The sequence below is a fragment of the Mugil cephalus genome, chromosome 1 (genome assembly GCF_022458985.1).
Source record: "Mugil cephalus isolate CIBA_MC_2020 chromosome 1, CIBA_Mcephalus_1.1, whole genome shotgun sequence".
NCBI classification, from domain to species: Eukaryota; Metazoa; Chordata; class Actinopteri; order Mugiliformes; family Mugilidae; genus Mugil; species Mugil cephalus.
Genome location: NC_061770.1, coordinates 35,012,793 through 35,025,582, shown reverse-complemented (window position 1 = coordinate 35,025,582; position 12,790 = coordinate 35,012,793). Strand labels below are relative to the sequence as shown.

The 12,790-nt window shown below is 37.5% G+C and overlaps 1 protein-coding gene across 2 annotated transcripts in view; it reads right to left on the bottom strand.

Moving 5' to 3' along the window:
- Window positions 1-714: 714 nt before the first annotated feature.
- eml3 (EMAP like 3) overlaps window positions 715-12,790 on the bottom strand; it is a 54,531-nt gene continuing 42,455 nt past the window's right edge. For both annotated transcript variants that reach the window (XM_047600773.1, XM_047600782.1), the window contains 12 exons: window positions 11,353-11,487; window positions 10,390-10,528; window positions 8,806-8,957; window positions 8,581-8,706; window positions 7,656-7,787; window positions 7,500-7,570; window positions 6,110-6,198; window positions 5,134-5,231; window positions 4,751-4,838; window positions 3,399-3,497; window positions 3,179-3,309; window positions 715-2,141 (listed from right to left, as the gene is read on the bottom strand). In XM_047600773.1, coding sequence (XP_047456729.1) covers window positions 1,932-2,141; window positions 3,179-3,309; window positions 3,399-3,497; window positions 4,751-4,838; window positions 5,134-5,231; window positions 6,110-6,198; window positions 7,500-7,570; window positions 7,656-7,787; window positions 8,581-8,706; window positions 8,806-8,957; window positions 10,390-10,528; window positions 11,353-11,487 — 1,470 coding nt within the window. In that variant the 3' untranslated portion in view covers window positions 715-1,931. The remainder of the gene's footprint in view (window positions 2,142-3,178; window positions 3,310-3,398; window positions 3,498-4,750; window positions 4,839-5,133; window positions 5,232-6,109; window positions 6,199-7,499; window positions 7,571-7,655; window positions 7,788-8,580; window positions 8,707-8,805; window positions 8,958-10,389; window positions 10,529-11,352; window positions 11,488-12,790) is intronic.

Genomic DNA, 12,790 nt, shown 5'->3' with positions numbered 1-12,790 from the left:
TATTTAATTTTACTAGATTGTAACTCATATTTTTGTTTTATTTTATTTTACTAGTTTGTAAATTATATTTTATTTAATTTTACTAGATTGTAACTCATATTTTTGTTTTATTTTATTTTACTAGTTTGTAACTTATATTTTATTTTTAATTTATTTTACTAGTTTGTAACTTATTTTATCCGTTTTATTTTGCTAGATTTTTAGTTTTTAGAATAGAATATTTGAATAATTATATTTTATTCAACTAGATTTACTCATTTTATTTTACCTTTTTTACTAATTTAATTTTTATTTTATTTGACTACTTATTTTTATACGTTTTATTAGAGATCTGCTGATTTTATTTTAATTTTATCTTTGTTTAATTATTCAATATATCTATTAGATTACACATCATCTACATAATTCTACTAGACAAATGAATAATTAAAAAAGTAATATTTACACTATGAATGTACTATCCAACAGTGCAACACAATTGTAAAAGTGAGACTTCTGCATTAAACATTCATTATTATCTGGATGCTTTATCCATATTTTATTAATAATATAACTTAAGATTTAGAAAGTAATGAAATTGTTTCATGACGTTCAGGTTGGAGATCACAGACTCACCTGCAGTCATGTGTCTGGGACCAGTAGTTTTTAAACACGTTTCCTCGGCTCATAGTTCCTGGAGCAGCACTGCCCACTAGTGACACACACCACTCAACACACCTTCCAGTCTTTATTTATTGAGAGCTTGGCCGATACATCACAGTATAACCAACAGTCTTTTAAATATATAAAATCGTACTAAAGTAATCACGTCGGAGTGTACTGATTTACTGTCAGGAAAAACAAACAAAAAAAAAATAAGGAATTAGTACGAGAGAAGAGTTGATTTCAAAGGTTTGTCACAGTCTTGTCTATTGTAAGCATGAGAACAGCCTCAAGAATGAGCTCAGGTGTCAACGAAACACTGTGTAAAATGTTTAAAAAATACGTAAGAATCTCTGCTAAGGCTCAACACGACGACGCTCTCCAGATTAACTAAAACACAACGACACAGAATGAAACCGAAAGTCATCAAACATGTGTCCAATGCATAGACTGTATATAAATATGGTCCCTCTAGAGTGAAATCAAAGCGTGTAGAGCTCCCCCTGGTGGCTGGAGGCTGCAGTACAGGTCATAAGCTCCACCTCCTCCATGTTAGTGGGCGGGACTAAAACCCTAATATTTTTTTCAAGGATAGTTCCAGTTATTTCAGATCGTAAATATAATGTTGATGCATATCCAAGAGTCTTTTTATTTTTTTTGTACACGTTTCAATAATGGCGACCACCAGTCGCCATGCCAACCGCTCCGTAAACTGGTCCCGTGAAGAGTCGTAAAAAGGCAAATTTAAACAATAAGTACAGTGTATAATCCAACATTTCTTTGTGATTGGTGGAGGCGGAGCAGAGTGTAGCATGAATTAAAACGAAAACACGAATGAGTCTGGAAGTGGAAACGTGGGCGGGGCGTCGATAATGATCAGACTCAAAGCTACAAAGTCACAAGATGGCGCCGCCCCGTCCACTGCGAGGAAGTGGAGCCGCGTCGTCCATATTTATATCCAGTCTATGGGTCTAATGGTCTTTGCCATGATACGTAAAACACATACTGACACATACTCTGTGTTACGCATCACAGCGTCCAGTTTCACATGAATCTACATCATTAAAGAGCAAAATGAACACGTACGCTCCTCCTGAAGACGATTCCTCTGCTCGTTCTGGACGAAAACTGAACCCAGCGGTCGCAGCAGAGGCCAGAAAACTGAGCCGACACCGACTTCCACACCTCTCGAGTGGCTGCGAGGAAGCAGATCCCCCCCCCTCTCCCTTCACTTTTAACAACACCAGTTTATTTATGTTTTTATTTTTAATTTTTTTTTGGGGGGTTTTCTAGGTGGTGGCAGGTTCGGGGGAGCTGGTGGACGAGGTGGAGGCCGAGGCCTGTCTCTCCCGGCCGTCCCCCACCCCCCCGCCTCCTGTCACCCTCCACTGAAGGATGCAGGTGTCCTTCCCGCCCATGGAGAGCAGGTGGGAGTCGCAGTGGGTGAAGCGGACGTTGGTGACGTGGCTGCCGTGGCCCTCGTACTTGTGGCTCGGCGCCTGGAGAGGAAAGAAAGGGAACTATGAGCCTCATGACATGTTAATGCACATTATTATATATTATATTTCTATTATGTTCTACACTTTTCTATACTATTTTATTTTTTCAATTTTTACTTATTTTATTTTTCTACACTTTTGCATATTTTATTTTAATTTTATTTTTGCTAGATTATATTTTAATTTTTTTTAACTACATTGGCATTATTTTATTTTTCCTTTTTTTTCAGTTTTTACTGATTTTATTTTTCTACACTTTTTCTACACTTTTGTGAAATTAAATGAAAATGAAACAGGCTATAAGCCTGTTTCATTTTCATTTAATTTCACTAGATTATAATTTTATTTTTATTGTTATTTTAATATACTTTTATTTGTATAAAATATAATATAATATAATATAATATAATATAATATAATATAATATAATATAATATAATATAATGAAGATGAGGCAACTAGTACTTCTGTCTCATGGAAGAGGGCGCTAGTGAGCCATGGATTCGACCACTTTTTCCGTTTTGTAAAATAACAAAATTAAAACCATCACATCTATGATTTTACATGTTCTACCAACATCAAACTACTTCAAAACCATACATACACACATATTGTATCATATTTGATCCACATCTTTTCAACACAATGAATAAAGTGGTGCTGTCAAACCACAAATCAGATTAATCACAGGTTTGCTGTGGATTATTTTTCGATTAATTGCGATTAAATATCTTTAATTTTTAATCTCGATTAATCGCGTTTCATTGTTCTTGTCATTGAGTTAAAATCTTTAATCAGATTAATCATGATGATGGATTAATCTGAGTTAACGCTTTCATTTTAACATCCTGGGTACAAAGTAATTATAGGTTGATTCAATAAAGTAAATATTCATCATGAAGCATCAGCAACAACACAAAGGATCCTTAACGCAACCTTCGCAAAATCAACAAAAACCTAGAAAGCCCATGAAGGCGGCCATGTTGGAAATGGCTTGACAGCAAAGGTTAAAATGGTAAAATGTAAATGACAGGTACCTTTAGTTTGGGACAGGGATACTGGAAGAGGTGGACCTTACAGAAGTCATCGGCCACGGCCACCATCCTCTCGCTGTGGGAGCGACACAGCGCGTTGATGTCGGTGCCGTCTGATCCCTCCAACCAGACGCCTGAACGACACCACAGCGACACAGTCACCCGTCTGACCCGCTACCAAACAAACACCGACGTTTAAAAACGTGACGAACGTGGTTCTCACCCATGACGTGGAAGCCCAGCACACAGGTGTAGGACGCCCACTCCCTGTCCTTGCTCTCGAAGCGATTCCTCAGCAGTTTGCAGCCTCCGGCTATGTCCCCTGGAGACACACAACCACACACAATCAGGTCGACAATGAGCCCGAACATCCAGCCAGGGCCGTGAAGACAGGACGACGTCCAGATAAACGAGAGGCATCAAAATAAAACACAACAACTGACAATAATAACACTCATAAGAATCAGTGAGTCCATATTAAAACATGAATGCTCTCGGTAAAAGAATACTTTGTAGAAAATAGTTAGCTTTGTGGCAAAATCATATTAAAAGTAAACTCAAAAACCCTAATAGCAATTTCTAACGATACATAAAATACATAAACCTAAGGTCTTCAATGTTTTTCAGGCCAAAGACCTGAGACTGAAGGAGTAGGGACCCGCTACCTACTATATGTGTCTATATTAAACTCTGCCTATTTATAAATATAGATAATTATTAGCATTTAGCATTCAATACTAAGATATCCCTTATCCCTTTACTAAAATATGGTGGATTCATGTTAATGTGCAATTAAATAAATTTAAATTTAAATAATAAAAGAGAAAATGTATGAAAAATGTCTAATCAACCAAAGATTTTGTGCCCCCTCTGGGCAGTACCTCCACGTCGCAGACCCCCTTTTGAAGACCTATGGTCTAAACTGTAAATATTGTTTTTAAAAAATAGGGACACTACAGTATTATATGGCTAACATTACTTCGCGGTAAAGCTCTTAGCGTTAGCATCTTTTATTTAGCTACATTTATGAAATGAACTAAAACTAACTGAAACTGAGGCTAATCCACTTTTCCAAATAAGGGGGGTCCTCTAGTACAAAGCTGTTGGAGTTGTGTTGTATAAAGAACCAAAAGGTCAGACTTTAGTGTATTGAGTATTTTCCCGACGTTAAAATCAGGTCCATATAAAAATCAGGCGAACTGATTTCTGGTCACGTGTCAATGTTCGTGGACCATTTGTTATTTGGTAGCTCGTACGGATCATTGTGGAGTACAATTGTCTTTAATTTGATCTGATAGTCCACATTTTTTCATCCATCGTGACGTTTCTGAACCTTGAAAATGAAGCCCAGAGTGGGCGGAGCCTGTTGTTGCCATGTCGAATGAGCTTCACTCCGCCCACACTCTAAATATAGACATGGGGGGGTCGTGTCGGGGCGGAGCTAGAGCAGCATGGATGTTGAGACCCGCCCACCCAACTCTCCGCTACCTGTTAGCTCAGGCTAACACTCAGGATTTCTTTGGATTTCTCTACATTAGTTCATGGAACATTTATACAACATTTCTGGTGACTTACAGTAAAGGATCTCATAGTCGCCTGAATTGGACATGATGTACTTCCCGTCCTTGGACCAGTCCAGGTGAGTTATGAAGCTGGAGTGTCCCTGTTTGGACACACAAGCAGAGACAGAACCTTTTAAATATATCACTGGTGTTATTTAGTCTTTATTTTTAACAAATCCCACATCATTTTTAAAGGTTCAAACAAAAACAAATATTAAAAATGTGTTAATATTTGTGTTAATTTTGAATAATACTATCATACTTTTATAATGGAGCTTAAATGGCACCAGCACTAAGAGCTATGAGGCTCAGATATTTAGACCTGCACACGGGAACATGAAATTAGCCCCAGGCTACGATCAGAATACGAATACTTCTATGTCACGTGAAACTCACGTTACACTTCCCGAAGCGGGTGTAACGGCGGCCGCTCTCCGTCACGTTGTAGATGTAAATGAAGTTGTCGTGGGATCCGACAGCTAAAAAGCTGCCATCTGAAAAACACAAAGGAGGACATTCACCGAGGAGGACGGGGGAATCCAAAGGGTTTTATTCTTGGCTCCAAGTCTCATGTCCACTGTTAAAAAATGAGTTCATTCATGATCCTGAGTCGTGTGTGTTAACATGTATAGTATGTATATAGATATGTACACATACAGCAAATTAACATTAACATTAATTAATGATTTAAGGAAGAGGAGTGGAATTTAATTCTTTTTTTCCCCGAGGATATAAATTAAATTAAAAACCGTTAGAATATTTATTTTACATTTTGGTTATTATTTGTATGTTTGTGTAATAGTCTTATTTAAATTTTATTTTATTTACTTTAAGACACTTCATCTTCTACTCAAGTCACTGTTTTGACAGAGTACTTGTATTTTTACTCAAGTCTGGGTCTCTAGTACTTTATACATGTCTGTAATTCACTGCCCGGTTACAAAAAAATAAATAAACACAAAAGGCACCAACTGGATTTTACTACTAAACTAAGCTAATAGGTGTTAGCCTAATATTTTCAGCAGGGAATTAGTTATTTAACCTCAATGGACTCAATGAGTAGCTTCTCATTTCTTAAACAAGCATGTTTGAGACGGGGGAAGCAGAGGAAACATCTAAGGAGACTGAACTTCTAAAACTTGGTGAAATCAAATGTTTAATAGTGAAGGCAAGAGCATGTGAAGGGAACTCAGTGGACCGGGACTGATCAGCTGTGTAGCCTTAAGAAAACCACTACTCAGTGAGGACAACCGGGCAAAAAAAAGAAAAAGGCTTCAGTCTGGTAGGGAGCAGAAAGACTGGACTCTGGAGACATGGGGGGAGGTCATGTGGTCTGATGGGTCCTGTTTGATATATAGTTAAAAACACGAACCTGGTGAGTATCTCATGACAGACAGCTGCTCGTTCCCATCGGTGGACTCAGAGACAACCTCCCTGGTCAACAGGTCCAGGACCAACCACCTGGTCACAGAAGACAGGGACATGGACGGAGACGTGAGGGACGATAACAGGATAACGACTGTAACTCTGAATCATATCTGAGCTGTTGTCTGATGCCCCCTGGTGGATTTAACCCTCCTCTGCGGTCTGTCTTCATGGACTTTCTAGTGTTTATTTATTTTATGCTCATTTTAAAAGGTTTAGAATATGAATGAATGAATGAATGAATGGATGCTTTATTTCAAACATGTAATACAAAAAAACTACATTTGAATATGAATAAAATGTTTGAAAATGAGTAAGAAGCTCATTTAATCCTTCCTCTTTTCCATTTAACATTCACTCTGTTTCTTTCCCTTTTTTAATGAGCTCATAAACACATTCAGACCTGGTGAACTTTACTGACGTTTATCATGTTTGAGTAAAAACATGTGGATCGAATATGAGATCATTTTCAGTTTCTATCTTCTATTTGAAATAAAAGCGAATGTAATTATTGTCTTTGTATCTATAAATGTTTTCACTATTAAATGAACCTGTATAATAAATATTTACCAATTCAGAGACACACACGTCTTTTTTTTTGTCCATCTTTTCCTGAGCAAGGACATGAAACTATTTATTCCAACCACAAGGCAGAAGAATTGGACCGAAAGGAGGAACATCTGATGTATATAAAAGTAAAAATGATGTGGTCGCACATTTTCTGACTTTTTGATCGTCAACATAAGCAGAAAGAGTCTTTGTTCAACGCCCCTGGTTTAAACTACATTTAATGGAAAAGCAACAATTAACAGTAAAATACAAAATAAACAATAATAATAATAATAAATTGATGATTAAAAAGTGAATCTATAAACTGGTTTTTAATGTAGAGCAGAGTAGAAATATTGGAATAACATTCGAGCAACAGTAGAATAAAATAAATGATAAATAATCCTCAAAAGATGTTTTGACAGTTAAAAAGTTAATCTATTAATTTAATCTAATGAATTTAACATTTTTATTTTGGTACATTTATTTTTTTTAATTCATCATTTTAATTTTTTTCTATTCGTATTTTTAATTTGTAATTTTATTTCTTATTTTTCTAAATTTAATTGTCTTACATCCATTTTTTTTTTAAATATTATTATTATTATTTTTTTTAATTTTATTTTTATTTTTATTTTTTTATACTAACTGAGTTACTGTGACCACTTAATATCTGTTGTGGCTCAGTACCTGTATAAGTTTTTCATATTCTGAACGTTCGGGTGAATTAAAGAAAGTGATTTCATCATTTCATTGTCGTCATCTGAGTGGATGTTGTGTTGCGTTACCTTCCTGTGCTGAGGCCGACTGACACCACGGACCCGTTAGGGCAGAAATCAGAACAGAGGCCGTACTCCTGCTACAGAAACACACACAGAGTGATAATTAATATGTTATTCATGTATTAATTAATCTAATTACACGTGAGGAGCAGGGAGTCGTACCTCCAGGGTGATGCACCAGTCCAGCTTGTGTTCTTCTGTCTGCCACAAACACACCTGTCGGTCGTGGCCACAGGTGAGGAAGATGTTCTGGGAGGGATGAGTGGCCAAACCCCACATCTCATCTACGTGACCCTGCACGAAAGGAAACGGCAGGTGAGTGTTTGTTCACTGTGTTTATACAAACACATGAAGTAGACGTCATCATGAGGAAAATTTGTTTTCTTTAGTTCACCTGAAAGTTCAGTTTATGAAGGAAAACACTGTTAGTAAAAGTAAATATAGGTGTAAGACAATAAAATAAAATAAATGTAAAATAAGAAAAATAAAGAATTAAATTTAAAATTATTAAAAATAAATAAACAAAATAAATATAACATAAGAAAAATAAAAAATTAGTTAAATGAAAAAATATAAAAAATAAAATAAATATAAAACAAGAAAAATAAATAATTAAATTAAATGAAAAATTATTCAAAAAAACAAGAAATATAAAATAAATATAAAATAAGAAGCATAAATAATTAAATTAAATGAAGAATTATTACAAAGAAAAAACGAAATAAATCTAAAATAAAAAGCAAATAAATTAAATAAAAATTAAATTAAATTAAATTAAATTAAATTAAATTAAACAGATGCGCTTTTTAACTATCAGAACATCTTTCATTATTTATTTATTTCATTGTATTGATGTAAGTTCGTTAAAAAAAGCTGTTAGCAAAAGAGAAATCTAGGTTTAAGACAGTTAAATAAAATCAATAATTAGAAAATAAAAAGAAATGGACTTTATCGTACTGTATTTACTTATTTTATCAAAATTTCAGAAATATCGATTTTATTTTGCAAAAAACTGTCACAGAAATGCAGTTTATGTCCCGCAGTACTTTAAATTCTCTAGTAGTAGTAGTAGTAGTAGTAGTATTACCTGTACAATGGCCACAAACCCGTCTGAGAAGGTCCCTCTGAGGATGGCGTTTCGTGTCGTACCAACAAGAAGCTCCTCCTCATCCACGTTTGCGATGGTTCGAACGGCCCCGAAATTTTCTGGAATCTGGACAAATGATCCCGTCAGACAACGAGCCCCCGGGTCTTTCTCTGTCTTAATCCTCCCCCACCACCGCCATCATTCACATATAAAGCCGTGGTTCACCTCACACTCTCTCTCAGGAGCCAGGTCGGCGCTCCAGCGGATGATCTTCCGGTCCTTCCCGCCGCCGCTGAGCAGAGCGCCGCCCTGCAGGTTGCACAGGGTGAACACGCTGCCTTCGTGGGCCCGGGTCTGACGCATGATCTGGAAGGTCTCTGTGGGACATGGAAAGACCAAAAAAACAAAATTAAAAAAGAAACAAATAGAGAGATCTGTCCCTCTATGCTGATTGGTTCTGAACTGGTCACATGTTTCATGCCGCCATGTTGGATACGTCCAACCAATATTCACCCATAGAGAAGTGGCAACAACAGAGAATAAAGTTGGATTAAAAGTTAAAATATGCCACAGTGCTCAGCCTACGGCTCCAGCACGGGATCAGGAAAACAAACGGAGGAAACTCCACCGTTTCCCCACTGAACAAAAACAGAGAAAGTTATGGAGCAGAAGATTAAAAGGAAGAACTGGATGTAACTGATTTCTAACTATTATGTGATGAGGTAAATGTCAATGTCTCTCTTTGACGTTTATTAAGATTTTATAGGAAAAAATCCATGGTCATACGATCATTAATGTGAACGTTAATCTCAAAACCATTGACCTAGCCTTATGCTAGCCTTATGCTAGCTAGTTATCTAGACTAAAGGCTTAGAAAAATAGCAGCTACCTTCATATATACTGTGAAACCAGTGTGTTCATGTAATTTATGTCCATGTTAATAGACAAATTTAATTGACATGTAACTTTACCTCAGTTACTACTAAGTTATTATGGCTAACATGCTAATGCTAATGTAATAATGATAATGCTTAAAAACAGACTAGTTTAATTTTCATTATTTCTGAGAATTTGTCGGAGGAATTTCCAACTTTTAACGGTGATGGATGAACACGGATACTAAGGAGAAGGTAAACACAGCTCCATGACTGATGAAGTGATTGTGCTACAAAGCATTTTACAGGTTCATTTAAAGATATTTAAAGTAAGAAGACGTTGGGATATTTAAGTGAGGGCCTTTTACATATTGACAGACGTTGGTAATAACATTTATAGGTGGTGAAAATAAGACATTGATTTCATCACAATAACATCCGCCTCATAGAGTTACACTGTACAATCTAACCTCTGATGTGGCAAACATGGCGCCATGATTTGAGTTGACCAGACTTTCTCTGATATACGACTCCGGAAACAACCTTTAGTCCCACATTTGTTTATATCCAGACAATTTGAGGATTAAAAAACATCAAGGAATATTTGTAGACTAAGTGTATATGTTTATTATTGGTAAAGACAGGAATAGCTCTCTCATGGAAGGAAACCAAGAGCCCTTAGCTGCCTTTTTATAGACTTTGTGCCCGTTTGTAGTTGTAGTTGTTGTTTGCAGCAGTTTTATGTCCCTTTATGTCTAAGTTGCACTTTTGTGGCCATTAATTGTGCCATTTCCACTTCCCTTTTGGTTGTAGTCATTGTTCGCTAACCGTCTTCTGTCCCTTCCTAGCTTATTAGCTTATTTTAAGGCGAGCGAGAAGCCGGCCATGCCCGTGTGTTTGTGCCTTTGACATGTACGTTTCGATGAGCCCTGACCTTTGGCTCCTTTCCCCAGAGTCTTGATGTCTGCAGCTGATTTGCCCCAGGTGAGGATGTTTCCCTCGGAGTCTCCGGTCAGAACGTCTCCGGTCAGGCTGAATGTAAAGCACTGGATGAACTTGGGCTTCTTGTATTTCTGAAAACATTGGAAACTGTTTTTAGAACCTGTTATTTGAACCAAACATGAGCAGAGGTGACAAAAAAATCTTCTGTTTCCTTGTATATCCTCCTGAGACCCTGTGTCCTCATATGGGGACGATAATATTTTTAGTTTTAGTTTTTTCTGCTTTGTTTAGACCCGTTGTCCCCATACGTGGACGCTGTAGTCTGCCATCTAGTGGCAACAAAGGATCATGATTCATTCTGCAGCCGATCACGGGGGAAAAGTGGACAAGGTTCAAAATATCATCAAATTCTACGGTCGAAACTTGTTTATTTTTGATTATGAACTTTCCTAGTTTGATACAACGCGGAAATTTAACAAATACTATCGACAGTAACAAGCTACGACGTCACTAATTAGCAAGTACTCGGTTGAGAATTTCACTGTTTGTAATCCTGTTTTTGCTCAGCCGTGATCAGGAATTGATACCATTTTTTTTGTGTGAAATAATCCCTGTGTCCACACATGAGGACATTTGTTTTTCTAAAACTACTTCCTGTTCATAGATGACGCTCAGTTGTTTCACTTCTTAGGTCTCACTTGGACAAACTTGGCAAAGCGAAGCTCTGGTCTCAGGAGGACACAGCGTAACGTACTCGACGTGTTCAGACTGAATTAGATGATTCACTCGTCAACGTTTTGAAATGTACGATATTTGCCGTAAACTTTCACTTCTCTTAGTTTGCGCTGCTCACTTCCCCGTTTTTGGGCCGACACTGAGGAAGCTGCATTCAGAAGAAGAAGAAGAACCGGGGGAAGTAACGTGAGCTGGAGGAGGAGGGGGGATAAACTCTTACTCCAAAGATGCCTTGTTTCTTGGTGAACTGCCCGGCGCTGAGCGTCCAGAAGTAGACGTGGGATTTTCCACAGGTGATGATGTTGGTGCTGTCGCTGGGGTTGAACTCCACGGCGAACACGGCCTCGTTGGTGCTCTAGAAATACAGAGAAATAAAAATAGTAATTATATGACCGGTTCACTCAAGCTTTTGACACGTGGGGAAAGTCCAGAAATCGGTCCAAACTGCTCCTTCAGAATTAATAATAATAAAATAAAATCCTGGATGAACTGGATGCCAAATACTGATCTAGGCTGCATGCATGATGGAAAAATTAAGACTCAAGAAGAAATTTAAAGTCTGTACCGACAGAAAATCTAAACTGAGGCTAATTTAAGTTTTGTTCTTCCAGGTTTTTCAATAGAGTAACTTGAAATTCTTTATCAGACGTTATATCTTATTATATTATGATATTTATATCATTATATATCAGACGTTATTAAATTCCTGCATTAAAGCGGCATCAGTGTAACTTACATGGATCAGCCACAACATTATGACCACCTACAGGAGAAGTGAATAACATTTAAACCATCTTGTCAAAATTTACTGTTCTGTGGGAAAACTTTTGAACCTTCATTCATTCATTCATGGGATGTTACTTAGACATGTAGCACCAACCTAGACCAGACACCCCCACCCCATAGCGATGACACCCCTTGATGGCAGACACGCACAAAGACACTTTAGTAACAACTCAAAAAAACATGAAGAACAGCACAAGGTGTTGACCTGGCCTCCGTATTCACTAGATCTCAAACTGATCATGTATCTGTGGAATGATCCAACATAGAGGCCCCTCCCTTCAAAGCCAGACACCACAGGACGCCCTCAGAAGGCCCATGTCCATTCTCTGATAAATCACAACCGCTTTGGAGGCACAAGAGAGACCTACATGATATTAGGAAGGTGGTCATATTGTTATGGCTGATCGCAACCATTCATTCTCCGAAGGGGGGGGTCGCACCTCCATCCCAGTACAAGCACGGCTCACGAAACCTTGCACCGCTCCACATGCCGAGGTCTGATTTCACTTTCCTAATTTAAACGTGACAAAATAAAACCACTGAGCCTCACAGTTTCTGTTGTTTGCGTTGCTAGGCGACGTCTAGCTAAAGAGGAAGGGGGGCTGGGTTCGAGGAAAAAAAAAAGGAGCAAAGTTGCTAAATGACGCTATTAACGAGATATTAAAACTTTACCCTGAAGTGATGAAAGTTCAATCAAGGTTGTTCTAGGTAAAACTTGCACATGTTCTACGAAACCTCTGACTTTGTGCAACTTGTCCCGATAAGAAATGGTTTGATGCAGAGACTGTATAGAGATCCTCTGATGTGAAGCCAGAGCAAGTAGCGCTCCCCCTGGTGGCTGGAGGCTATATATACAGTATATAAGTCATAAG